Source organism: Protobothrops mucrosquamatus, unplaced genomic scaffold, assembly GCF_001527695.2.
Source record: "Protobothrops mucrosquamatus isolate PMUCROS unplaced genomic scaffold, P.Mucros_1.0 scaffold2540, whole genome shotgun sequence".
Classification (NCBI taxonomy): Eukaryota; Metazoa; Chordata; class Lepidosauria; order Squamata; family Viperidae; genus Protobothrops; species Protobothrops mucrosquamatus.
In genome coordinates, this window is record NW_015388601.1 from 96,555 (window position 1) to 122,961 (window position 26,407).

At 54.7% G+C, this 26,407-nt stretch overlaps 1 protein-coding gene across 1 annotated transcript in view; it reads right to left on the reverse strand.

Annotated features, from left to right (window-relative positions):
* The window catches only part of SFXN5 (sideroflexin 5), a 53,916-nt gene extending 31,130 nt beyond the window's left edge, over nt 1–22,786 (reverse strand). The window contains exons 1-6 of the mRNA XM_015825193.1: nt 22,730–22,786; nt 16,115–16,183; nt 7,537–7,614; nt 3,161–3,187; nt 2,267–2,321; nt 1,096–1,121 (exon numbers count right to left, since the gene is read on the reverse strand). Of these exons, the coding sequence (XP_015680679.1) occupies nt 1,096–1,121; nt 2,267–2,321; nt 3,161–3,187; nt 7,537–7,614; nt 16,115–16,183; nt 22,730–22,786 (312 nt within the window). The remainder of the gene's footprint in view (nt 1–1,095; nt 1,122–2,266; nt 2,322–3,160; nt 3,188–7,536; nt 7,615–16,114; nt 16,184–22,729) is intronic.
* Nucleotides 22,787–26,407: the final 3,621 nt, after the last annotated feature.

Below are 26,407 nucleotides of genomic sequence, written 5' to 3' on the forward strand. Positions count from 1 at the left end.
AAGGAAGGAAGGAAGGAAGGAAGGAAGGAAGGAAGGAAGGATAGGGGGATCCCAGCCTCCACCCACCCTCAAAACACCCCCTCCTTCCTTCCTTCCCAGCATGCTCAGCTGAAGACTCAGACGGGGATTGAGAGAGCTGCCAATTATGTCACTACATTTCACAGATCAATTGGCATAAATGTTAAAATTAAAATGTAACATTTGAAAATCATTTTTTTTTTTTTGCTTTATGACAAGGGGTTCCAGTTTATCATTTACAGCTTGCGCACGGAGCTCCGCTGACAGCTCTCAGCTCCTCTGACAGGTCTGGATTTGGGCCGATTCTGGTGTCAACCTGATCGCTAACTCAAATTTGTGTTTAACTTTTTGCAAAGTTAATTACAGATTACCACCCAAATGTTAAACATAAATAAGGACACCTTTCCCCTCTTTGCGCTGGGAACCCTGCCATGCCTTCCTTCAAGAGATCATTACTGCCAGGCCCATATGTCTCCGGCAATGTGGCCAGAACGAAGAGCTGGAGGGACAGGCAGCCCCCCGGGGGGAGGATGGCGGCGACGGCGGCAACGGGGGGCCTATGCTTCCCCCGGAAGGAGGCGAGGGGCTGGAGCCGCTGCGGACCCGGACACGCACAGGGCTGCCCCAAGCAGACGTCTGCCCATTGGCGTGGCCTGCTCCCTTAAAAAGTCCCGGAGCCCCAGAAAATGGCAGCCAGGCATGGCTCGATTCCACCTCTCTGACTGCAGGTCTCCTCTTCCGTCCCCGTCCCAGAGGCTGCCTCCGCTCGCTGAGCTGGCTGTCCCGTTTCCTGGTCCTTCACCCCCCTGCCAGCAGCAGCCATGCCGGGCGGAGGCCGAGGGCAGCCCGCCCACTTCAGCCGGGCGCCAGGGTCCCAGAGAGGAAAGGGGTCTTTGGGGCCGATGCTCCACAAGCAGCCTAGTAAGGCAGCGGCAAGCAGTCAGGTGCCTCCCGGGGGCTTCTTGGCGCCTAAGGACCCTGTCAGGAACGTCCCGACTGAGCCAGAGAACCGGGAGTCAAAGCTAAAAAGGGCATTTCTTGCTAAGCAGAAGAAAGGTGCGAGGCTTTCACACTTACAATAGGCGTGCCAAAAGGAATGTAACCTAAGGGAAAAAGAAAGGCATTGTTTGAGACCCAGATGCTCCCCCCCCCCTTCAAGCAGAGCTCTGGATGTGGGTTGCACGAACTCAGGTGAACACTGGAGGGCAGCACAGAGAAGTCGCGTCTCTGCCATCTAGTGGCCGGCCATAGTTTTGCAGCCCAGATTCTCAAATGGGTGTAAACCAGGGGTAGGCAACCTTGGCTCTTTTACGACTCGTGGACTTCAACTCCCAGAATTCCTGAGCCAGCTATGAATTCTGGGAGTTGAAGTCCACGAGTCATAAAAGAGCCAAGGTTGCCTACCCCTGGTGTAAACCAAGACTTGCAGAAGGCCCATGAGGCATCCTGGGAGGTGTAGCCTGAATGCATCTAGAACCTGTTGGGTCAGGGAACGATGGCCAGTGTAACTATTTCCTTAGTGAACCTAGGTGGCCTTTCCTTTCTCCCACGAGACAAACAACAGAATAACCGGGTTTCACTTCGGGGCACACAAGGGCAGAGTATGAATTTATAGGCACAGGACACCTGAGTTGAGGAAGGTCACGTGGGCTCATTAACCTGCTGCCAATCTAGGTCACCTATGGGGATGAGAATCCAGGGTTGGGTGCAACTCCTGTGGCCACTCAGGGCAGGAGGCCAATTTCAAATCTTTTGGGCAGATGGCTCTCTCTCTGGTGGAACATCTGGGACCCCTCAAGCCTTAGGGCAGAGGTCCCCAATCTTTGAAGCACCAGGGACCGGTTCAAGGTTTTCCCGTAGACCGGAGGGGGCGTGGTTTCATGTACTGCCTGCATCCCGCGGATGGGGCTTTGCTTGTTTGCGCGGCCCATTTTCTGGCATGCCGTGGACAGGTGCCGGTCCACAGCCCGGGGGTTGGGGACTCCTGCCTTAGGGTGACCGATCTCATCATCCTCTCCCTCTTTTAACTATCTGATGGTTTACAATGAGATGGAGGCAAGGGAGGTGATGGGGCCCTCGGCTGCTGGGATCAGGCCGGACCTTTCCACCGAAACCGAGGGAGAATTTCTCCCGCTGAGCTGGAGACGGGCCATGGAGTGGCTGAAGGAGGCACTGACCACACACAGAAGCACCAAGGTTTGGAGAAGGCGAGCACCCCGAAGCCCAGCAAATCTCCACAGGGCCATACCTGACATTCGGAAAGGCATGAAAATGGTCTGGTTCGTGTCCGGGTGGATGATGGCCTAGAAAAGCAGGAGAGGCAGTGAAATTGGAGGCCGCTACCCCAGAATCTGCCACCCTCCCAAGTAGGCCAGGCAGGAAACGCCCCCCAGGTGAGCTAATTCTGTTTTATTATAAGGCTGCAGTCAGCAGGTCTCCTTGTAAATGTGAAGGTACAAACCTCCCACTGTCACTTTTTCAGCCTGAGCAGCTCTGGCAGATCCTTTCCAAGTTTCTCTCTCCATCCCTTCTTCCTCAGTTGCATCTCCTTCCCCTCTGCCCTGACCACTCCCTGGACAGCACCCCCCCCACCCTTTCTGAGCTCCTTCCCATACAAAAGTCTGTTTCTTGGAGTGTGTGTGTAGGGGGGGAGATCAAAATCACACACACCCACACCAGCCATCCAGGCTGAAGTCAAGCTATTTGGGGAGGAGGTGGAGGAAGAAAAGTCTTCCTCATCCTCAAAGGAATGTGGAGGAATCTGAACTCCGAATCCCATCTTTTCCCAACCCAGGCTCTGGAAGGGCTGCCCCCCCAAGTCCTTGAAATAATGATAATGATAATGATAATGATAATGATGATGATGATGATGATGATGATGATAATAATAATAATAATAATAATAATAATAATAATAATAATTAATAAACCCTTTATTATCAAAGTATAACATGTATACAGTGAAATTGGCTGAGCCTCCCTTGGAAGACCAGGAGTCCCTGGGGGAAAAGACTCTCTCCCACTGTGCCCAGGATGGCTACTCGGGGACCCCCATGGTCACAAGGGCGCCCCACCTTCCCTGTCAGGGCCAAGGGCAGCCCCAGCAGAAGCATTCTCCATTCCCCAGGAGGGAGCAGGTTACCTGTTTTATTTTCTGTGCTCTCCAAAGCTGGAAAAGCAAAAGACAGGATTAAAGTCGCTGGTTCAAATATGCAGGCCGAAAGTGACAAGGGAGACCCTTACCCAAAAGGCAGCAAGGAGGCGAGCAGGAGGTCAGATTCATTTTTCCGGGGTCAGCTCTGGGGGGACACCCACCTCATCCCATAACCCACTGCAGGGGAGGGGGGGTTGACTAACCCTGCCCTACAACGGGACCCGGAGAGATGCTTGTAGTGGGGCCCATGTGTGCTGCAGCTGGTCAGGTGGGGCTGTGGCCACTTTGCCCCCCTCTTGGGGCAAGGAAGAGTCTCTTCCTCCCCTAGGCCAGGGGTAGTCAACCTTGGCTCTTTTATGACTGGTGGACTTCAACTCCCAGAATTCCTGAGCCAGCCATGCTGAGGGGAAAGGAGAAGGTTCCAAGCTGAGCCATGCTGGCTCAGGAATTCTGGGAGTTGAAGTCCACGAGTCATAAAAGAGCCAAGGTTGCCTACCTCTGGCCTAGGCCTAGGCCCCTTCGTGACTGGTGGGCTTAACCTCCCAGAATTCCTGAGCCAGCATGGCTCAGCTTGGAAACTCTTCCTTTCCCCTCAGCATGGCTGGCTCGGGAATTCTGGGAGTTGAAGTCCACCAGTCATAAAAGAGCCAAGGTTGACTACCCCTGGCCTAGGCCAGTCAAGTCAGAATCCCAGGTCCTTAGGAAAAGAGCTGCCCAGGCCTCTCCAGCCCCGTCCTAGAAGGACCACGGGGTTCAAGGAGACGGTTTTTGACATCCCTCTTGGGTCCGGCCCTGTCAGCAGCCGAAGGCCTTTATGCAGCCCATTAAAAAAGTGTTTCCAAAATCAGAGGCGCCTCAGTGGCTCCCGCTGGACATCTGGGCACTTCTGTGGCCGAGACGTGAAGGCATCTCAGTCGACATCTTGAGAAGACCATTTCTCGTCTCTCTCAGGTTAGCCCCCTATTTGCCACACAGAAATGAGTCTGGGGTGCCATAGCCAGGGAAATAATCGAATAAAAGAAGGGAAAGGGCGTCACACACAAGGAGGACTTCCGTATGAGAATCTCACCAACGACCCAAGGATCCGAACTGAAATAGCTCTTTTGTGGTTCAGAGTCTGATCAGGTAAACAAGGGGATATGCAGCGCTTTCAGCTTCCTATAAGCTCTTCTCTTATGGTTTCCACACAAAAACCTCTGGTTTTTGACCACATCTACAAAATTTAATGGAACTGCAGTTCAATTCGTACCATATTCAGCTGGCTGACAAGCGCTCCCCCACCCGGTGCCTTCTTCCCAATGCGCTCGGCCAATTCATCGTCCCAGCCAGTACGGCACATCTGGAGACACCAGGGTGGCCGAGGCTTAGCAGACCACTTGCTTGCCCGTCGTCCTTCATCCTCCGGGCAAGAGATGGCTAATGGGAGGGACCCTCTGGATGACCCCCCCCCCCAGTCTCCTCTTTCCCATCAGCCTTTTTCTTCTCACAACAACCTCCGCTTCAGGGCAGCCCCCGCTGGTTTCAGCTTGGTTGGCTCTCCGTGTCTTAGATGGCGCTTAAATTGGCCTCCAAAACACTTTTTAGCACCCGAGCCGTCCCAGACGCTCCCCCTGACTGGACGTGTGTGGCTGACTCGACAGACATCAGGGCTGGAATAGCCGGGGTGGGAAAACCGGCAGAGGTGCCTGGCTGCCCTCCAGCTGTGCGAATCAGAGGCTCAATCTTCTCCTGATCACACCCGGCCGGGCCAAAGCAAGGGGTTTTACACAGAGGTAAAACAGCAAAAGCAACGGCAGAGCAATTCTGTAAGTGACGAGGTAATACAAGCTCGGAGCACTTAACTAACCCTTTACCACTGCTAATTAATTAGCCCTGACAACATCCTCGAAGGAAGTTAGGATGGGAAGCTGGGAAGGATTCAACCCGCTGCCTGGTCACTAAATGGAGCAGATCCCAAAGGCTCTCCCAGGGGGGCCCTCTCACACAATTGTGTGGACTGCAGGGGGCACGGGCAGGTGAGAAAAGGCTCTTTTCTAATGCTAATTAAGGCTGGAGAGAAAAGGGAGGGGTGGGGAGAAATGACTATCCTAGTTTGGGGGGGAAGCAGCCACTGGGAAGGCAGAAGAGCCCCCCCCCTCTTTTTAGGTTGATTCTCTCCCAAAAGGTCTCTGATTCTGTTTGGAATCTTTTTGGTGTTTCTGTGCCAAGCCCGGAGCCACAGGAAGCTGGCTGGCTGACCTGGAAGCTGCTCACGAACCGTTCGTGGTCCAGGGGATCAACGCCCGGGGCCAGCCAGGGCTCTCGGCCCTGCAGCTTCAGGGCTGTTCCACAATCTGCCCAGGCCAGGTCCGGCCCCGGAGACCCCCGGGCTGAGGGCTGGCCCTGGCCTCCCTAGGGACAGCTGGAAGCAGAGCTAAAACATGGAGCCACCAGAGAGAAGCTGGGATCTGGGCCAGGAGAAGCTCCTTTTTTAACAATTCAGCTGCTTTAGACCGGATCACGGCCGTTGTGGGAAAAATCTTTATCAGGGTCCAGTCCAAGCTGGGAATAAACAACATGGTGGCTGCTTTGGAAAGAAGGTTGCAGTTTATTGAAGAGGAGAGCCAGACAGAAAGATGGCTCTGGAAGAAAAGAGCGAGCACATGTAGTAGGGAGTGGGTTTTTATACCCTCTTGGGCTTTTGTTTGGAGTTGTTTCCTGTTCCTGTAAAAGTCTTTGTATTTCCTGTGTCATGTATTTGGACCTGAGTCTGAGTGTGCCCCTTTGGCATCTGTGGGTTAATCCTATTATGTCCTGTCCTAGAGTTTGGGTGAGGTATGTAGATTTTAGGTCTCTTTGTCTTCCTAATCTCTTCAATTTCTAGCTGGAGGGCTTCAACCTTCCTGAATGGATTATTACATCTGCATTTCTACAGAGCTGGTTTCTGCTTGGGGGAGGGAGACTTGGGGCTATTAAGAAAAAGTGGGCATGCTTTTCTCCCTCTTTAAGATCCTTTGAGGAAATATAATATTCTGCCCTTTTAATATTTCCTTCTCTGGGGGGGGGGCTGACTTCCCACATGGGCATCTGTGAAAGGTGGCTAGTCCTCAGCTTTCAACCGGCCACTTAGCAAACACTCGAAGTTGCGTCCTGCCTGGAAAAAGGGAATGACGACCCTGTTCTGAAATTCGAAGGGTTGCCCCCCCCCAGGCCATGGGGGGGCCTGGCCACACAGCTGCACTTATGGGTGTTTGCAGTGCGGCTGTGTTTAATGACATTTCCGGAAAACCACAACATAGCAAGCAATGGGTTTGCTTAACGACCATGGTGTTCATTTTATGACCACCAGGTTCACTTAATGGCCATCACAAAAAAAGGTTCTCAAATCACGTTACATGGCCAACCTCACTGATGACAATCACGACATATGACCGAAACGGGCCGGCTGCATCGTGATTGTGTGCCAGGGACTCCCTGTATGGACCCTCGCCAGCTGTCAAGCGTGGCCAAAGCATCAAATGCAGCTGGATGCCACCCATTCATGAATGCCAGTTACGGAATCCAAACCATCAAACGCTTCAGCCAGGATCAATGAGGATCAAAGGAAAACACTTGAAAAACACCCGGCAGTTCCACCGGGCACATCTCTGCCCTTTTGGGGGATCTTTTGGGATCTGGAAAGGGAGGGCCCCTCCCTCAAAGGGACCGCCCCCCACAAACTCCCCACCCGGCCACTCTTGAGCAGAGATGCTCGAGGGCCTTGGTGGCCCTGTTGCAGGGCAGGAGGGCGCAGCTAGCACACACCTGGCCTCCACATCGGCCTCTGACTACCTAGCCCAGGGGTAGGCCACCTTGGCCCTTTTATGACTCCTGGACTTCAACTCCCAGAATTCCTGAGCCAGCCATGCTGAGGGGAAAGGGAGAGATTTCCAAGCTGAGCCAGGCTGGCTCAGGAATTCTGGGAGTTGAAGTCCACCAGTCATAAAGAGGCCTAGGCCTAGGCCAGGGGTAGGCAACCTTGGCTCTTTTATGACCTTTTATGACCTGTGGACTTCAACTCCCAGAATTCCTGAGCCAGTATAGGGAACTATGATCCCTTTATGACTTGTGGACTTCAACTCCCAGAATTCCTCAGCCAGCTATGCTGAGGGGAAAGGGAGAGGTTTTTAAGCTGAGCCATGCTGGCTCAGGAATTCTGGGAGTTGAAGTCCACGAGTCATAAAGGGATCATAGTTCCCTATACTGGCTCAGGAATTCTGGGACTTGAAGTCCACGAGTCATAAAAGAGCCAAGGTTGCCTACCCCTGGGCTAGCTTCTGGCTGTCCCCAAACCAGGCCCACGTCTCTCCTTCAGGAGACAGCCGAGGTCCGTCCCCTCTGGTCACCTCTTTGTTGCTGGTCCCCGGGGGCAGCGAGCCCTGCTTGTAATCCTCCAGCAGCTGCATGGCTTCCTTGAGGCGACTCTGCAAAGAGACAACAAGCATCACACATACACACACACACACAAAAGGCATCCCGAGAGGGCCAGGCCGGTGCCCACACTGCCTGGCTTCCCATCGGAAGACGCCGCTTGGCCTCCCACCTTTGGACCATGCCCTCGGCCAGCTGGGGGGGGGGCAAGAGAGGGAGATGCTATGGGAAGAGTGGAGAAATCTGGCAGATCCAGAGAAGGGCAGCACCCAATGGCCCTGGACAAATGACCAGGGGCTGCCCTCTTCCGTCTCATAAGCTGGACTTTCCACCAAAGGGTCAGCCACCCAAACTGCAGCTCACATCCCCCGGTGCTGCTGCTCTCAATGGGGCAGCCCCAGAACAGCCCTGGAGGCGGAAGGAGAGGGGGGCATCTGAGGCCCAGAGAAGGAGAGCCAATGCCCCCCCCGCCTGCTGGCCTGAGCCTCCAGAGCCAGGACGGTGAATGGTAGCCAGGCAGCCAAGGAAATGACCCACTTTCCTGTGAAAAGACAGCCAAGAGCTCTGCTTGGCATTCTGGGGAGACTCTCTCCCCTCATTAGCAGGTTTTGGGGCACCCCAACTCCGGGCCTCCTTTGCAGCCGCTCTCTGCGGTTCCCTCCGCTCTTCTGAATGGAGGCCCAGAAAAGGCATCAATGGGCCTTCTTGTCTTCCGTTCTCTCCCAGTTACTATAACAACCTTGGCAGGGCCCAGCTGGCCACACAGCACGAAGGCCCCGAGCAGCACAAAATGGCCCCTGACTGGCCTAAAAGGATCTGGGCGCCTCAGCGCCCTCTTTTTGGGGGGCTGAGAGAGAAGCAGCTTGCCCTGAGAGAAGAGGCAGGGGTGTAAAGCTCCGAGAAAGGTGGGCCTGGAATACCCCCCATCTTGCCCTAACCCAGTGGTTCTCAACCTGTGGGTCGGGACCCCATTTGGGGTCAATCGACCATTTCATGGGGGTCGCCAAGCAAGGCTTTCCGCCATTTTTTTTGTCCGCCATTTTTTTCCCCTTTTCTGGCGGGTGCCTTACCTCCCTTGAGCTGGGCCAGCTGGTGGTCGGCCTGCTCCGTCTCTGCCGCTTGCCAGCTACGCCTCGGCTGGCGCAGGGGGCGGAACCATGCATGTGCGGCGCTCCCGGGCAGGGAAAGTCCTCGACTTACGACCGGTTGGGTAGTCCTCGACTTACGACCGGTTTAGTCCTCGACTTACGACCGGTTGGGGTCGCGGCATTAAAAAGGTTGAGAACCACTGCCCTAACCCTTCACGCCACTGCCTCGGCCCACTTCCTTCGCGGCCGGCTGCTCCCGGGGTGGCGGGCACCCCCCACTGCCGCCCAATCTCCGCCACCTTTCGCAGGCAGCTCTCTGCTTACCACCAGTCACTTAGTGATCGCCTGATGTTGCAACAGAACCCCCCCCCCAGGTACTTGGCATCTGACTGCTGCCCCCATCGCCACCATCCTGGGATCGCATTTTGGGGGCTCGGGAACCGGCCGGCATTTGCAGCTGCTCGCCGTGTCTCATAGTCCCAGGGATGCTTTTGCCCCAAACAGCATTTGCACCTGGGTCCTGGCACAAGTAGCCCCTCGCGAAGAAGTGTTTGCGGCTGCCATGAAAAGGTCGTGAATCGGGTCAGTCTTATGGTGACCCACTTTACAACCACCACGACTTATTGACCGTCATGGCCAGGCTCCATTACAGTTGTAAGTCAAGGACCACCTGCGCACCCCCCAAAAATAGAAGCCCCCGCAGGCTGGAACCAGCTTGGCCATCAGAGAGGAAAGAGGCCTTTCAGTACAGCCCCTTTGGCCCCTTCCTTCTGGGGGGAGCAGGGGGAGAAGGGCAGGATGCCCCCCCTTCTCCCTCCCCCTGCCCGCCAATCCCCCCCAACCCCCCAATCCCCTGCTGTGCGTTAGCAGGAAATGTCGCATGGACTAAATTAGCTTCACAAAAAATCTGCTGAACTCTTCAGATAGTCCCACACAGTTTCATTACAAGCAATTAAGAGCCTAATTTTAAGCAACGAAGTCTCACACCTGCCAGGAAGAAGGCAGATCCTCTCGGCACACAGACACAGACACACACACACACACACACACACAGCTCAGCTCCATAAGGGGGTCTTGAAAGAGTTTGGCACATGGAGCCTTACTCGGCAAATGGCTGATCTCTGGGGATCGGGGCCAGAGCCCAAGAGGCAAGGGGCTCACCAGCTTATCCAGGATATAAGTTTGTTTATCCTGACTTTTTGTGGCTGATGTTTAGCAACAACTACATGCCATTCTTTTGGCAGGATTCAGATTTAATGTCCACAATGAAAGAAATTGTTAAAATGCTGTAAGTTGTAAGAGGGCTAAGGGTCTACTACGGTCTGGATGCTGAGGAAGGGAGGCTTTCCAAGCTTTGCACAAAAGAGGAGCCCAGGCCAGGAACCAAACAGTCCAGCTGGAAGGAGAGGCCGCTCTTCCCTCACACATCTGTCCAGCAGCCTCCCACGGCCCCAAGGCCACCAGAGCCTTTGCCAGGAGAGCCACCAGCACCAGAGCCGGCTTTAGTGGCACTTCCACACTCCCTCCCCCCAAATGGAAAATGTTAATTCAGGGGAAAAAATCCCTGGCATTTTCTCCTTCACGGATTAATCACTCTAGAAGGACTAGGTAGGAGAAGGTCCGTGTTTGGGCTCCGTGGACGCTCGTCACTTAGTCATCGGTGCCTGAAGGCGGGTTCCCACAAGGGGGGAACGTGGGGGGGAGAGTGACGTGCATCCAGTGCACAAGCGCGGCTTCCGATCAAGAGGGGTCCCTTGCAAAACCCGGGGTCTTCCTGTCTGCACAAGGAAGGTATAGGCCGGGGTAGGCAACCTTGGCTCTTTTATGACTGGTGGACTTCAACTCCCAGAATTCCTGAGCCAGCCATGCTGAGGGGAAGGGAGAGGTTTCTAAGCTGAGCCAGGCTGGCTCAGGAATTCTGGGAGTTGAAGTCCACCAGTCATAAAAGAGCCAAGGTTGCCTACCCCTGGATAGGCGGGTTTCCTGCTTGAGCAGGGGGTTGGACTAGAAGGCCTCCAAGGCCCCTTCCAGCTCTATTCTGATTGACTGATGGACTGAAGGTCAGGACCCTCCCCCCCTTTGCTTGGGAAGAGGGCAGAGGCACAATCCGCTCAGGCAGTGCAATTGCTCTTCCCTTCTTGAAAAAGACTTTTTTATCCTGCCTTTTATTATTTTTATCAATACCCCAGTGCAGCAAACATAACACAGGTAGGCCTTGATTTACAACAGTCCATTTAGTGACCGTCTGAAGTTACAACGGCACTGAAAAAAGTGACTTAGGACCGTTTTTCACCCTTACGACCGTTGCAGTCTCCTCGTGGTCACGTGATGCAAAATTCAAACTCTTGGCAACTGACTCATACTTATGACGGTCACAGTGTCCCGGGGTCCCTTGATTCCCCTTTTGCGACCTCCTGACAAGGAAAGTCAATGGGGAAGCCGGATTCTCTTAACAACCGGGTGACTGAACAACTGCAGTGATTCCCATAACAATTGTGGCAAGAAAGGTCGTAAAATGAGGCAAAACTCACGTAACAAGTGTCTCATTTAGCAACAAAACGTTCGGGCTGAATTGTGGTTGTAAGTTGAGGATGACACATAGTCGCTCTTTCCCAACACTTCAAAGCAAGATGTTTTTTGTGCTGGGGAGGGGGGGACGACTGTTCACAGTGCACCCCTTTTTCTGCTCTCACCCTCGGAGATTCAAAAATTAATACTTCAATGGAGAAACAGGAAAGAACTCGTAAAACTACAGCTAAAGGTTTGCTCTTTGCAGAAATTCTAAAAACAAACCCTGTTCGGTGGGTGCCTCCTTTATTCCCTTTGTTTTTACTGCTATAACCAATTATTTCTGTCTCCCAACAGGCTGGCGTAATTCTGTTACCTTTCCACTATACTAAACAGGATGACAAGTGTGATCCTGCCAACTATCTGCCAATTTGTCTTTTATCTATAATTAGTAAATTGCCGTGCTAGATTTCTATGTTATAAATTATTGGATTGGGTGCAACCGGAGGGGATGAGCCTTCTGAACTCTTTAGAGCTGTGTTTTTCAACCTTGCGGATTTTAAGTTGTGTGGACTTCAACTCACAGAATTTCCCCAGTCAGCACTGCCTGTTATAGTAGTAGTAGTAGTAGTAGTAGTAGTAGTAGTAGTAGTAGTAGTAGTAGTAATAATAATAATAATAATAATAATAATAATAATAATAATAATAATAATAATGGTAAAGTTGGAAGGTACCTTGGAGGTCATCTAGTCCAACCCTCTGCTCAGGGAGGAAACCCTATTCCATTTCGGACAAATGGCTGTCCAGTTTCTTCTTTAAAACTTCCAGTGTTGGAGCATTCACCGCTTCTGCCTTCAGGTGCATTGGAGAATTGGTTGACCCCCTTCTTCAATTTAAATTTAAATAACACAGTTGGAAGGGACCTTGGAGATCTTCTTGTCCAACCCCTTGCTCAAGCAGGAGACCCTGGGTAAATAGCTGCCCGGTCTCTTCTTGAAAATCCCCAGTGATGGAGCACCCACAACTTCTGGTGGCAAGCCGTTCCTCTGATTAATTGTTCTCACTGTCAGGAAATCTCTCCCTAGTTCTAGGCTGGTTTTCTCCTCCATTAGTTTTCACCCTGTTCTGCCTTCAGGTGCTTTGGAGACTAGGTCGCAACCCCTTCTTCAATTTAAATTTAAAGTCCATTTAAATGTCCCTGTTAGAATTGGGTAATGGAATCGTGTGTCGTTACCCAAGTAAACAAAAACACTTTTGCACAATGTTGGGTAAGTTATCCAGGTTTGGGAAGTGTTGCCCTATGGGGTGGGTACCTTGAAATTAATGGCCCTAAAACGGAGATTTCAGTATTCTCAAGAAAGTGTCCCAGAGGTCCAGCCAGTTCTAAGAACGGTGGGAGATGTATTGATTTAATCAATTAGGTGCTTAAGGGCCCGTGTTCAACTTTCTACTTGCTGGACCAGGGGTCTTCAAACTTGACCCTTTTATGACTTGTGGACTTCAACTCCCAGAATTCCTCAGCCAGGCATGCTGGGAGTTGAAGTCCACAAGTCATAAAAGGGCCATGTTTGAATACCCCTGGTCTAGAGCAAGTGGCAGCTCCCAAACTCCGCAGTTATGAGTGTCTTTCTAGGTCAGGGGTAGGCAACCTTGGCTCTTTTATGACTCGTGGACTTCAACTCCCAGAATTCCTGAGCCAGCCATGCTGGCTCAGGAATTCTGGGAGTTGAAGTCCACGAGTCATAAAAGAGCCAAGGTTGCCTACCCCTGACCTAGGTCTTTCCTCATGTGCATAACTCTGGTCTGAGGCTGCCTGGTGCTCAGTCCTGCAGCCTCTACAAGGACGCCACAGGCTTCCAAGTCATCCAATTACAGTTCAGGAAAGCCATAAAGTGAGTCCCTGAAGCAACTCTGGGGACGTTCAAAGGGTAAAATTCAACAGCCGGCTTCCTCCCCCGGGGACTCATCAGAGGCTCTGGCCTCTGGCCAAAGCAGATCCCTTGAGGGACTTCCTTGGTGCACTGGATCTTGTTAGAAGGGGGTGTTTCTCCCCCAGGGAGAAATTAATCCTGATTTGGCTTTTCTGTCCTGGCAATATCCACCCTCAGCCTTAATGAAAACTGTGCAAATCTAAGAAGAGTATTTGGGATATCTAAATGGATAGACAGAATTTCCCCATGTCTATTGCACTGCACATTATTGGGACTATCCCTAATTTTTTTTTAATGTTTGACATGTTTGACAAGGGGGTTGTTTTCCCTGGCTAAAATTACGGGCTCCCGTTAGGATATCGAAGGACAGATTGTTTTTCCTTGCACAATTCCAACTTGTGTAGACTTTGATATGGAGAGTAACTCTGGATCACGTGTGTTGTTCAAGTGCCCAATTGTCAAAAGTTTAATCTTTTCTTGCACTCAAAGTGTTACTGTTCTCTTTTGCAGTGACCAATTTCTAGATGCCTCCAAGAAAGTTGCCAAATTCTTATCAGGTTTAAGACTTGCAGTCGTTTCATCCATCCCTGCCACTATGAGGCTTGTTTTTTTTAACTCTCTGTCTAGATCGGGGGGGGGGGGGGACCTTGGCCCTTTTATGGCTGGCTCAGGAATTCTGGGAGTGGAAGTCCACAAGTCACAAAAGGGCCAAGGTTCCCCACCCCTGGTCTACGTGTTCACACACCATCGTTGTATCTGATGGAATTTTATGACTGCTCTTGGATTGTAAACAAATCAACAAACCAGAATCTCTATTTCCAAAGCAGACAGCAAACAGCTGGGGAGGGCTGTGTCTTTTCTACTCTGGAGCAGCGGTTTTCAACTTTGGCCACTTTAAAATGGGTGGATTGTCAACTCTGGGGAATCCTGGGAGTTGAAGTCCACACATCTTAACATTGCCGAGGTTGAACAACGCTAGTCTATATCAGGGGTCTTCAAACTTGGCTCTTTGATGACTTGTGGACTTCAACTCCCAGAATTCCTCAGCCAGCGTGAGGGAACTATGACCCTTTGATGACTTGTGGACTTCAACTCCCAGAATTCCTCAGCCAGCGTGCCTGGCTGAGGAATTCTGGGAGTTGAAGTTCACAAGCAGGGGTCTTCAAACTTGGCTCTTTGATGACTTGTGGACTTCAACTCCCAGAATTCCTCAGCCAGGCACGTGTGCCTGGCTGAGGAATTCTGGGAGTTGAAGTCCACAAGTCATCAAAGGGCCAAGTTTGAAGACCCCTGATATAGAGCAAGTGGCAGCTCTCAAACTCTGCAGTTATAAGTGTCTTTCTAGGTCTTTCCTCGTGTGCATAACACAACGTGGCCTGGTTGGCTGTGATGTTTCAGTCCTGGGTAGTGATAATTAGTTTTTGTTGGCAATTACTCAAAGGATATATCAAACCCTGGCACTTTTCAGGCTGAATTCCCCTGCCTTGGTCAGTATGAGGTTCCAAAGAGTGGCAGCCACATGGAGGTGTTTACCAGGATGTTTGGGGCAACTGGGGGGCTGGAGAGATGAGGGGCACCAGGGCTGTGGGCAAGGGTGAGTCCTGTTGGGGCTTAATCCCTGTTTTATCCTCCATGGTGACAGAAATCTGCCTGAAATCTGGAGAGTTGTTGTATCTGACTCCAGCAGGGCTCTCTTCCTCTTGTATGCACACACACACACACACACACACAGTGAGAGAGAGAGAGAGAGAGAATAAAACATACACAACAACCCTCTCCAGGGACTCACCTTCTCTGCCCTCCCATTCCGTGTCCTTAATTCTCTTTTTCCGTCCCCCTTGCACACAAACACACAGGCACACATTTTAAAAAAACATTGGGGAGAAAAAAATGGGATCTCTGACTGGTCCCCATGTATGTCACACTTTTCATCAGGGACTGTGAGGTGTAAGAAATTAATGGAGATAAATAAGTGCAGAGAAGGAACTGATAACGGAGGACAGAAATTAAGGGTGCTCTGGGCGGGTAATTAACTGCTCGCCCTCCTTAAAGTAGGAGAGTAATCAGGTCCAAATATACTTATACATCTATTAGTAGGTTAACGTCTTTATAGACATTTAATCCTTCCACAAAATGTTGATGAAGCTAATTATTTTGGAGGCCTCACACACAAACACCGAGAGATTTCATCATTCCTAGCTCCTAATCCATTTCATGCCAAACCAGTGAAAATACATCAAACCATTTAACAATAGGAATATTCCTAAGTGCTAATTGCATAGTGAGCAGCAGAATTCCTGCCATGCAAAAGGAATCTCCCCCCCCCCAGTTCCCACATCCCTCCCACCAAGGGGTCTTTCTGGGGCCTGCAGCAGCTTCCTGCAGGGAGACCCCCCCCCCAGGAATGAGGAGTCCTGGGCAGCACCTAATGCGAAGGGAGTCCAAGTGGGGGCAGGTCTGCCCCACTGCGACCGAGGCAGTGCCAAAGTAGCGCGGAGGGAGAGGGCTGGAGGGGGGGCAGGAGAACCTCACCCCTGGGGTGTGTTTGTTTCCCCCCCCCATTAAAAGGGAGCATTCTGGGATGGGAGGAGGTGGAGGATGGCATTGGAGCCCCCATTCCCAGCCAGAGCAGCAAAGGGTCCGCCCAGCCCCACCCATTCTGGGGGACAGCTCAGCTACCCCAGCCCCAGCCGGGCTGGGGGGTTGCTAGGAACCAGGCAGGCCCCGGAGCCTTGGAAGGAAACAGGGTGGCGGATGGCTTGGAAAGCAGGAAAGGGCGAAGGGGAACAGTGAACAAGTCCAGACAAACCCCCCCACCCACCCCACAGGCAGCAAACGCCGCTTGCTGCTCTTCAGCTCTGCCGGGAGGCAGCTCAACAGGCCCAGGAAGGCAAGCAGCCCCCAGCTGGAGAATTAAACCGGATCCAGCACCAAAGGGGGATTTTTTTTGCAGAGAAAAACACCCAGGAGTGAAATACTCTCACTTCCAGGTGAGAGAAGCGCCCGAGGAGGTGCAGAGACTCTACCTTGGTGACGAAGAGTGTGCGGGGGTCAATGATGTCCAGGAAGTGTCTCAATCTCCCACAAAACGAGGCCTGCGGGGAGACAGAAGCACCGGCATCAGAGGACTAGAGAGGCTCTCCTTCCCCTGGCCAAGCAGACCCCCCCCCCCGAGGCCGGGACCTCTGGCAGCCCTCCTGCCTCTTCTGCACGCAAGGCGACTGTGGCCCCCACAGACGAGCCCAGCCCGCCAAAGCCCCGGGCCACTCTTTGCGCCAAAAGGTCTGGGGACCCCACCTCACTGCTGGGGCGGTGAGTGCAGGTGCCACTTGGGGCACAGCCTCACCTGCCCCATACTACTGGGGACCCAGGGCTCCTAGGATGTCTGGGGCCAGCCCCCTGGGCCCTCAGCATGGGGAATGCGGCTCCCTAAGGCTCCTTTTTGTTCCAGACCCTGAGTTCAGCTCAGAGGCCATTCTGGGACGTTCCTATCACTCAAAGCCAGGATGTCGGGGGACCTCAAGCTCCACTTTTGAGTCCGAACCCCCAGACCTTTGCAAACAGCCAGGGCCTCAGTCAAGAAGACCAGGCACCGCCGGGCAGAGCACCAGAAAGAGGCTGAGGCTGGCACTTCAGAAGGGAAGCAAGGGTCGCCCTCCGCCCAGCACCCCAAATCTTCCCCTCCTCTTCAGAGCAAAGGTGGCACTTCAATGGAGACCCCAAGGAGCCCCCCCTCCAGCAGTGGCCCCCAGGGTTCCTGGCCAAAGGGCCGTCATACCATCCCCAGCTGCCCCCTCTATGCCTCCTCATCCAGGAATTGGCCACAACACGCGGAGTGTCCGTCTGGCAAAGGCTGCTCTGCTCAGGGGGCGTGCAGACCCTCCCAGACAGGGCTCCCCACTTTCTGTTGGAGCTTCTGCCAGCAGAAATGCTCTTTTTGTGCTTGGAGGCTGAGGCAGGAGCACCCCAGGCGGCCCCAGGCAACGGGCCCTCGTTAGAAGGCACCCACGGCCCTCGGCCGTTCCTCAAGGGCCCCCCGGACACTTCACGTCCCCCTGGTGCAACAGCTGCTTTGAAGGGGTCACCTGGATCAGCACCTGGACTGCCAAAGGAGGCTGGCACCCCCTGCCCACCTGTGTGCATTGCACAACCCTGACCTCCTGGGACCTCAGCACACCCCAAGATCCCCCATCCTGGAAGTGCTCCAGGCCCCTTCCAGGAGAGCATCCTTGCACCCCCAAACCCAGGGCAGGTGCCCAGCCTGTCCCGCGGGCACATCAAAGCGGCAATTCTCAGCCCCCCCCAAGGAAGCGACCGCAGCGGAGTCCCTCCCCCCTCCCTCCCTCCCTCCCTCCCACGCCCTGCCCAAGCCTGAAGAGTCTGAAGAAAAACTCCGTTAATCAGCACTGAAAAAAATTTAATTGGTGCAGAACACCTCCAGCTTCTCCCTCTCACATGGCTTGGCTCACTTACAAAAGAACAAAACTAATTAAGCAAATCTTTTCATAAAATAAATTAGTTCTGGGCAGAGACACAGCAGAAAACAAAGCAGCCGCTCTCGTTAGCAAACCGAGCCAGACAGCTGGCCCGGCTCCCCACGCCTGTGCCACGCCTGCCACGCCGGCAGACTGTCCCGGAACCGGCTCCGTGGACCGTGGACCCAGACCATGGGTCCTCAGAGAAGGCGCCTTCCTCACGAACGTCGCTGTGAGCAAGAGAGGATCAAAATCTTCGGTGCTTCCGACTCTCAGCCGTTTCCCAGCAGATGTCCAGGCAACCAAAAGCCTCAATTTTCTCTTGTCAGGCCACGTGGAGAGGCAGCCATTAGTGGCAGGCCACTTTCCCTGCCTGCCCTGGGAAAACAAATTCCCATAGCAGGAATCCTTTTCTTACCCAAATATCTTAAACAGGATTTGGATGGTCCCTTCCTGGATTTTTGAGCAAGTATGCATTTTTTTCTGTATGTAAAGTGCAACACACACACCCATCTTATTCAGCCTGGCATTAAATGTAGCCCACCTGCCAATTAAATTTCAGGGATGCCCTGCTTCCTCTTTGGCCCTTGGAGTCAGGATCTCTAGTTCTCCCTGTGTGTTTCTCATGGAAATACACAGCTGAGCAATTCCAGCCATCACCCTCTTCTCCAGCCGGTTGACCGTCTGCTTCATTAACCTCAGTTGTTCCACACATACCCAAAGAGGCTTTTTTGTTGTTCATCGCTCATGCTGACCCTTTGCCTTCCTGACTCCCTCTGTGCAGATTCGGGTTATTTGCTGATGCTCTGCTTTCTCTATGTGCTCCGTTCCATTTGTTAAACTTGTCCCTTTTCTCAGGTCTCCCTTTTCATTTCTCTTTGGGATTGATTGGGTTTGGGCTTTAATTATCTCACTTCTCAGGTTCCCCAACTCTCCTCAACTCTTTTTTCCCCTGATGACTTTCATCCGTAGAATCCTTCCTGGTTTGCTCTTCACTGGTTGGGATCTGCTCTCTTGAAATCTAAACTACAATCTGCAACCCTCCTCAAACCCTCCCCCCCCCCCATAAAGACACAAGCTCCATGGCAGGAGGTCACAGGGCTGCTTCCCTGCTTGTCTGGGGTACCTGCTCCTCCCCTCCCCAAATTTCCCTGCAACCTCTAACTCTGTTCATTCAGACTGGGGGCTCCCCACAGCTGTCCCCCTGGACAAGGGCAAGCCTGGAGTGAAAGAGGGTGGCAGAAAGATGGGATAAAACGTGGGAAAGGCTCCTGTCTGTTCTCCCTGTTTGCTCACTGAGGGGAGTCAGCCCAGCAAGACCCCCAAAGGGTGGCAAGCCCCTCCAAAGGGACCGGCCCCTCTTCAGCAAAGGAGCAAAACTGCCTTGAGGAAGCAGCACAGGCTCCACCACACCCTTCAGAGAGTTCAAGGTCTGGAAGAAACACCCAGATAAGGTTTTCTCTCTTATCACCTGGGCAGGTTGAAGCCAGAAGGCAATTTTGCACATATGAGCAAAGTCCACCGGTTAGTGATGTTTATGGAGACCGAACTTTGAATACAATCCATGGCAAACAAATCTGCAAAAAGGCCTCCCTGCCTGCCTGCCCTGGGCCAGAAGTAGGACAAGAGGCAGCCCTTCAATGCCCCTGGCCCAGAGCAGGGCCAGAAGGAAAAGGAGCCCTTCGTTCTGCATCTCCGAAAGGCCGAAATTCCCCAGTGGCAGATCAGGGACACCCCCTGCCCCCTCCCAGCAGCCTGGAATGCCCCCCAGCAGGGCACCTTCGCTCCCGAAAGGCTGGCACCGCCAGGCAGGAAGACCCCGGCAGGCCCTTCATGGGAGGAGGGGGCTCCCTTTGGCTGAAACTCCCCCCTCCTTCCCAAGGACTCGGCTGCCCCCCCCCCGAAGGCTCCCCCCTCCGCCGAGTGTCCGCCAGGGTCTCCGGGCGCGGGGGAGGAGAGGAGGGTCCCTGGGGGGCAAAGAGGGAAGCGGGCCGGTCTGCCTTCCTCGGACAGCGGCGCTTCCAGGCGCATCGGGCGTGGGCGAGCGCTTTTCGGCCTTTCTGCCCTTCTCCAGGCTCGCGGAGAGGGCACCACTCAGCGATGCCCAGATTAAGAGCCCGGCACGGAGCGACCCGGGCCGGCTTAGAGGAGAGGGGCTACCGCTGCCCCCCCCCCGCGCTGGAGAGCCGGCGCCCCCCGCCTCCTCCCTCGGGGTCAGCGCCCTCCGCCGCCAGCTGCTGCCCTGCCGGGGGGGGCAGGACATCGGGGGGGGTCAGCTCTGCCCTGCCAGGGGTCGCCCAGCCCGGAGCCCCCTCCCGCCAGGGATGCTGCCCCCACCCCTGGCACAGCTGGCACCGGCCCCTGCCAGAGACGGACCCTGCCCCCCNCTGAAGAGTCTGAAGAAAAACTCCGTTAATCAGCACTGAAAAAAATTTAATTGGTGCAGAACACCTCCAGCTTCTCCCTCTCACATGGCTTGGCTCACTTACAAAAGAACAAAACTAATTAAGCAAATCTTTTCATAAAATAAATTAGTTCTGGGCAGAGACACAGCAGAAAACAAAGCAGCCGCTCTCGTTAGCAAACGGAGCCAGACAGCTGGCCCGGCTCCCCACGCCTGTGCCACGCCTGCCACGCCGGCAGACTGTCCCGGAACCGGCTCTGTGGACCGTGGACCCAGACCGTGGGTCCTCAGAGAAGGCGCCTTCCTCACGAACGTCGCTGTGAGCAAGAGAGGATCAAAATCTTCAGTGCTTCCTATCCAGGCAATCAAAAGCCTCAATTATCTCTTGTCAGGCCACGTGGAGAGGCAGCCATTAGTGGCAGGCCACTTTCCCTGCCTGCCCTGGGAAAACGAATTCCCATAGCAGGAATCCTTTTCTTACCCAAATATCTTAAACAGGATTTGCATGGTCTCTTCCTGGATTTTTGAGCAAGTATGCATTTTTTTTCTGTATGTAAAGTGCAACACACCCATCTTATTCAGCCTGGCATTAAATGTAGCCCACCTGCCAATTAAATTTCAGGGGTGCCCTGCTTCCTCTTTGGCCCTTGGAGTCAGGATCTCTAGTTCTCCCTGTGTGTTTCTCATGGAAATACACAGCTGAGCAATTCCAGCCATCACCCTCTTCTCCAGCCGGTTGACCGCCTGCTTCATTAACCTCAGTTGTTCCACACATACCCAGAGAGGCTTCTTTGTTGTTCATCGCTCATGCTGACCCTTTGCCGTCCTGACTCCCTCTGTGCAGATTCGGGTTATTTGCTGATGCTCTGCTTTCTCTATGTGCTCCGTTCCATTTGTTAAACTTGTCCCTTTTCTCAGGTCTCCCTTTTCATTTCTCTTTGGGATTGATTGGGTTTGGGCTTTAATTATCTCACTTCTCAGGTTCCCCAACTCTCCTCAACTCTTTTTTCCCCTGATGACCTTCATCCGTAGAATCCTTCCTGGTTTGCTCTTCACTGGTTGGGATCTGCTCTCTTGAAATCTAAACTACAATCTGCAACCCTCCTCAAACCCTCCCCCCCCCCCATAAAGACACAAGCTCCATGGCAGGAGGTCACAGGGCTGCTTCCCTGCTTGTCTGGGGTACCTGCTCCTCCCCTCCCCAAATTTCCCTGCAACCTCTAACTCTGTTCATTCAGACTGGGGGCTCCCCACAGCTGTCCCCCTGGACAAGGGCAAGCCTGGAGTGAAAGAGGGTGGCAGAAAGATGGAATAAAACGTGGGAAAGGCTCCTGCTTGACTCCTGGGCCAAACCCTGCCTGCGAGCAAGACCCCCGAAGGGTGGCGAGCCCCTCCAAAGGGACCGGCCCCTCTTCAGCAAAGGAGCAAAACTGCCTTGAGGAAGCAGCACAGGCTCCACCACACCCTTCAGAGAGTTCAAGGTCTGGAAGAAACACCCAGATAAGGTTTTCTCTCTTATCACCTGGGCAGGTTGAAGCCAGAAGGCACTTTTGCACATATGAGCAAAGTCCATGGTTTAGTGATGTTTATGGAGACCGAACTTTGAATACAATCCATGGCAAACAAATCTGCAAAAAGGCCTGCCTGCCTGCCTGCCCTGGGCCAGAAGTAGGACAAGAGGCAGCCCTTCAATGCCCCTGGCCCAGAGCATCTCCGAAAGGCCGAAATTCCCCAGTGGCAGATCAGGGACACCCCCTGCCCCCTCCCAGCAGCCTGGAATGCCCCCCAGCAGGGCACCTTCGCTCCCGAAAGGCTGGCACCGCCAGGCAGGAAGACCCCGGCAGGCCCTTCGTGGGAGGAGGGGGCTCCCTTTGGGTGAAACTCCCTTCTTCCCAAGGACTCGGCCGCCCCCCCCCCGAAGGCTCCCCCCTCCGCCGAGTGTCCGCCAGGGTCTCCGGCCGCGGGGGAGGAGAGGAGGGTCCCTGGGGGGCAAAGAGGGAAGCGGGCCGGTCTGCCTTCCTCGGGCAGCGGCGCTTCCAGGCGCCCCGGGCGTGGGCGAACGCTTCCCGGTCCTTCTGCCCTTCTCCAGGCTCGCGGAGAGGGCACCACTCAGCGATGCCCACATTAAGAGCCCGGCACGGAGCGACCCCGGGCCGGCTTAGAGGAGAGGGGCTACCGCTGCCCCCCCCCCGCGCTGGAGAGCCGGCGCCCCCCGCCTCCTCCCTCGGGGTCAGCGCCCTCCGCCGCCAGCTGCTGCCCTGCCGGGGGGGGCAGGACATCGGGGGGGGGTCAGCTCTGCCCTGCCAGGGGTCGCACAGCCCGGAGCCCCCTCCCGCCAGGGATGCTGCCCCCACCCCTGGCACAGCTGGCACCGGCCCCTGCCAGAGACGGACCCTGCCCCCCATCCCATTTCCCCCCCCCCGTGCGAGGGGCTGCAGCGCCCAACTGCGGAGGGAGGCGCGCCCCCGGCCCCCTTCCCGCACGGAAATTCGAACTCGCCACCGGAGAGAAGCCCCGCCCCTGGGGGAGAGCAACTGCCAATCAAAAGCCCTCCTCGCGACCAGGAAAGGGCCGGAATTCCAGGAGACAAGCGACAGCGGCGGCGCCCAATCACCGGGCGGGCTCGCGGCAGGGGGCGGGCTCGCGGCGGGAGTCGCTCTGGCTGGGCAGCGGAGCCCCCCCCCCCGGGCGAGGGGCGGCGAAGCGCCCGCCCAGCACGGCGCCCCCTCCCCGGTGCCGGCGCGCGCAGCCCCGCAGCCCACCTGCTCGAAGCGCGGCTTCCCCAGCTGGAAGGCCGGGTACTCCGCGCCCTCCGCCATCCCCGCTCGGCGCCACTTTCGCGTGCGGAGTGCTCCTCGCAGCCTCGCCCCGCCCCTGGCGGCCCCCGATTGGCTGAGGCGCACCGCAGCTCCCGCGGAGCCTGCTGGGGCGCGTAGTTCCCTCTGGCGCCCCAAGGGCAGTTCCGTGGCCGGACGGGCGTGGCCCCGCCCCCTCCGCGCGAGGGGTGCCTTGGGAAGCGTAGTTCTCCGCACGGCCGCCGCCCCCTTCCCCAAGGAGGCGCCCCCGGGCGCGCAGGCGTCTTTTACGAATTGTTTTTGAAACAAGGAAGAAAAAGCAAAAAGTGCAAGAAAAGTAAAACCTTTGAAAAAAAAGTAAAGTGGCTTCTGATATTCTTCATATCACCTTTAATATATACAATCACATACAATCACACTTCTGTCTAAAGTTAGGTCATGTTACTCTTTCTATAATTTATCCAGTCTGGGCCTCGAAACTCTAAATCACAAGTCCCTTTTTTATATTTTTAAGCAAAATCCCCAATAAATGTAAATGTGGCTTCTTCTCTAATCAAAGACATTAGTTTACCCATCTCGGCTAGATCTGCCCAATTTCACCAGCCCCCCCTGGCCCCCGTGGGCAGTGCCAAATAACCTCTCCAGGGCAGCCATCTATTGAAATCATCTTCCATGACTCTTTTCTAACTACGTATCCAACAATCCTAGAAGTTCTGGTTTCAGTTTAATGTTGGTCTTTTGTACCAGGGTTCTGGATCAAGGTTTGCATGGTCCAAACTTTTTTTTTAGCTTTTTTACAAGCCCACCAAGCGTGATACAAGGGTCCTTCCTGTTCCTATCTCCAAGGTAAACATGCACCGCCTGTATGCGTTCTATCTAATTTCTCTGGCAGACTCTGAGGAGGGGGCTGAGCCCCCGAAGGAAAATCCCATTCCCACCAGCAAAGCAGGGGGACCAGATGGAGCAGGCAGCGCCCCCCACCCCCGAGAGAAGCTCCTCCAGCCCTGCCTGGCTCTGCCCTCCAAGCTCTGCCCCTCGGCCTCTTCTGCAGGGGTGGGCAGTCTGCACAAGGGGGTGGGGAGAGCAGTGGGCCCCCCAGCCAGTTAGGAATAGAGCTGGAAGGGATCTTGGAGGTCTTCTAGTCCAGCCCCCCGCTAGAGCAGGAGAACCTATACCATCTCAGACAAGTGACTGTCCAGTTTCTTCTTAAAAACCTCCAGTGAGGAAGCACCCACAACTTCTGGTGGCAAGATGTTCCACTGGTTAATTGTCCTCACTGTCAGGAAGTTTCTCCTTAATTCCAGGTTGCTTCTCTCTTTGTTCAGTTTCCAAAGAACATCCTGCAGAGCAGGAAGCGGAGAGAGAAGCCAAACCACTCTGTGCAGCCCCCAAGCCTGGGCTCCAGAGGGGAAGCTCTTCAAGATGGGGCAGAGTGCACAGCCAGCTCCCAGCCCTCCTTATGCTGCAGTCTCAAAAGGCCATTCCCCCCCCCCACCTCCCCTCAGCTGGGCACTTCCCCATTCCCTACAGTGGAAATCTGGGGATCCCGGAATGGGGGGGGGAACGCAAATTAGTCAGGATACCTGTGAAAGTGGCTATTGCAGTGGTTCTCAACCTTTTTAATGCTGCGACCCCCAACTGGTCGTAACTCGAGGACTAAACCGGTCGTAAGTCGAGGACTACCCAACCGGTCATAAGTCGAGGACTTTCCCTGCCCGGGAGCGCAGCGCATGCGTGATTCCGCCCCCTGCGCCGGCCGAGGCATATCTGGCAAGCGGCAGAGACGGAGCAGGCCGACCACCAGCTGGCCCAGCCCAAGGGAGGTAAGGCACCCGCCGGAAAAGGGGAAAAAAATGGCGGACAGCCTTGCTTGGCGACCCCCGTGAAATGGTCGATCGACCCCCAAATGGGGTCCCGACCCACAGGTTGAGAACCGCTGGGCTATTGGGAAACACAAAGGAGAACTGTCTAAGCAACAATTCAAACATTTTTATTTTGTCTTTAAAGTGCTTAAAACAGGAAAAACTTTTATTAAACATCATCAACAGCACTTAACACAAGAGCCCCCCCCCCCCGGCTTCCTTCCAGAGGCCACGCAGGACAAGGCGGAGCCTGCAATGGAAAAAAAAGTTCCCCACGGGAGGGGGGGGGAGTTATGTGGCTACTTCCAGAGGTGTGGGGGGGGCTACACTGGGAGCCTCTCCAAAGCAAAGGCAGGCCACGTCCAGCCAAGGTCTCCGAGACGGGGTCCACTCAAGAGATGGCCGGCAATTCGGGATGGCAGTCCAGGAGAGGTCACTCACTGCAGGCTCAAGGGTGACAGGCGCCAATCTCAGCCTAGGATCGCCAGCCCTGCCCGCGCTCTGAAAGCTTCCGGTGGTGCCCCCTCACCTGTCCCCCCGCTGGACTCAGCAGCACCAGGCACCCAGTGCTTAAGGGGCAAGCTGTGAAAACATTTGGCAGAAACAGGACGAACAAAGATCCGGGGAGCCTCCTTCCCCAGCCATTTCCTGAGGGTGGACCCGGGGGGGGTGTTTAAGGGGCTTCCTTTCGTTTGATTTCCCTCGTGGTGGTGGGCATCGGGGTTGCCTTGCTTCAGGCCTTCAGTAGCCCCCTCCCCACAAGGCCTTCTTGGCAAGGGAGCCGGGCTACCAGGAAGGGCCCGAAACCACTAGGCCAGGGGTAGGCAACCTTGGCTCTTTTATGACTCGTGGACTTCAACTCCCAGAATTCCTGAGCCAGCTGTGCTGGCTCAGGAATTCTGGGAGTTGAAGTCCACGAGTCATAAAAGAGCCAAGGTTGCCTACCCCTGGCCTAGGCTGCTCCAAGGGGAGCAGGGATCAACCCCCCCCCAACTGCCCCCAGAGCTAAGGCATTCCTCCCGACTTCCAAGCATTTGTGCCTGCCTTAAAACCAGCCTCTCCTGGCGGTGAGACTTCTGGGGTCAGTAAATAAGGGGAGAGTGCCTATCCTCACATGCAGGCCAAATTCTGGGGGGCGGAGGTGTCAAAAAGGCACGTTTTTCTTATTACCACTTCAGGCAGCTGCCCCTTCTTCCGTTAGGGTGACACTCCAGGCCAAGTGGAAGACGCAGAAAGAGGACAGATGTGGATGGTTTGGGCATGCAGAGCCAGCCCTTGGTACTTCTCTGGGGCAGGCAGAGCGTCCCCCAGGCCCCAGGGGAGGATCCGGCTGGGGCCCAGGTGCTGCGTGCTGGCACCGCCTTCAACGCTTCTCAAATCAAGAGGAGGTCGCTAGCCCTCATGGAAGCAAGGCAAAGCGTGTGTCCCAGGAGCTGTCCACTCAGGCGGCTTTTTCTGGGCCAGCCACCGGTACCCTTCCCTTCACCCCCCCCCAATGCAGACTCCCATTTCAGCTTGGGGGGTAAGAGGGGGGCATAAGAGGGCGGCAAAAGCTGCCTGACTGCAGGGTGTTTGAGGTGACAAAGTCTGCAAAGGGCCAGGAAGTTCACAGGCCCCCCCCCAGCCAAGAAAAGCCCAGAGACCCCCTGTCAGGGGTGGGAGGAGGTGAGGAAGCTGGGCATCCTGGGGCAGCGGGTGGGGGGCTGCTATCTGCGCCAAAGGAAGGGAACCAAACCCAGGCAGGCAGGCAGGAGGGGCGAGGCGTTCCCGGTGTGTGTGGGGG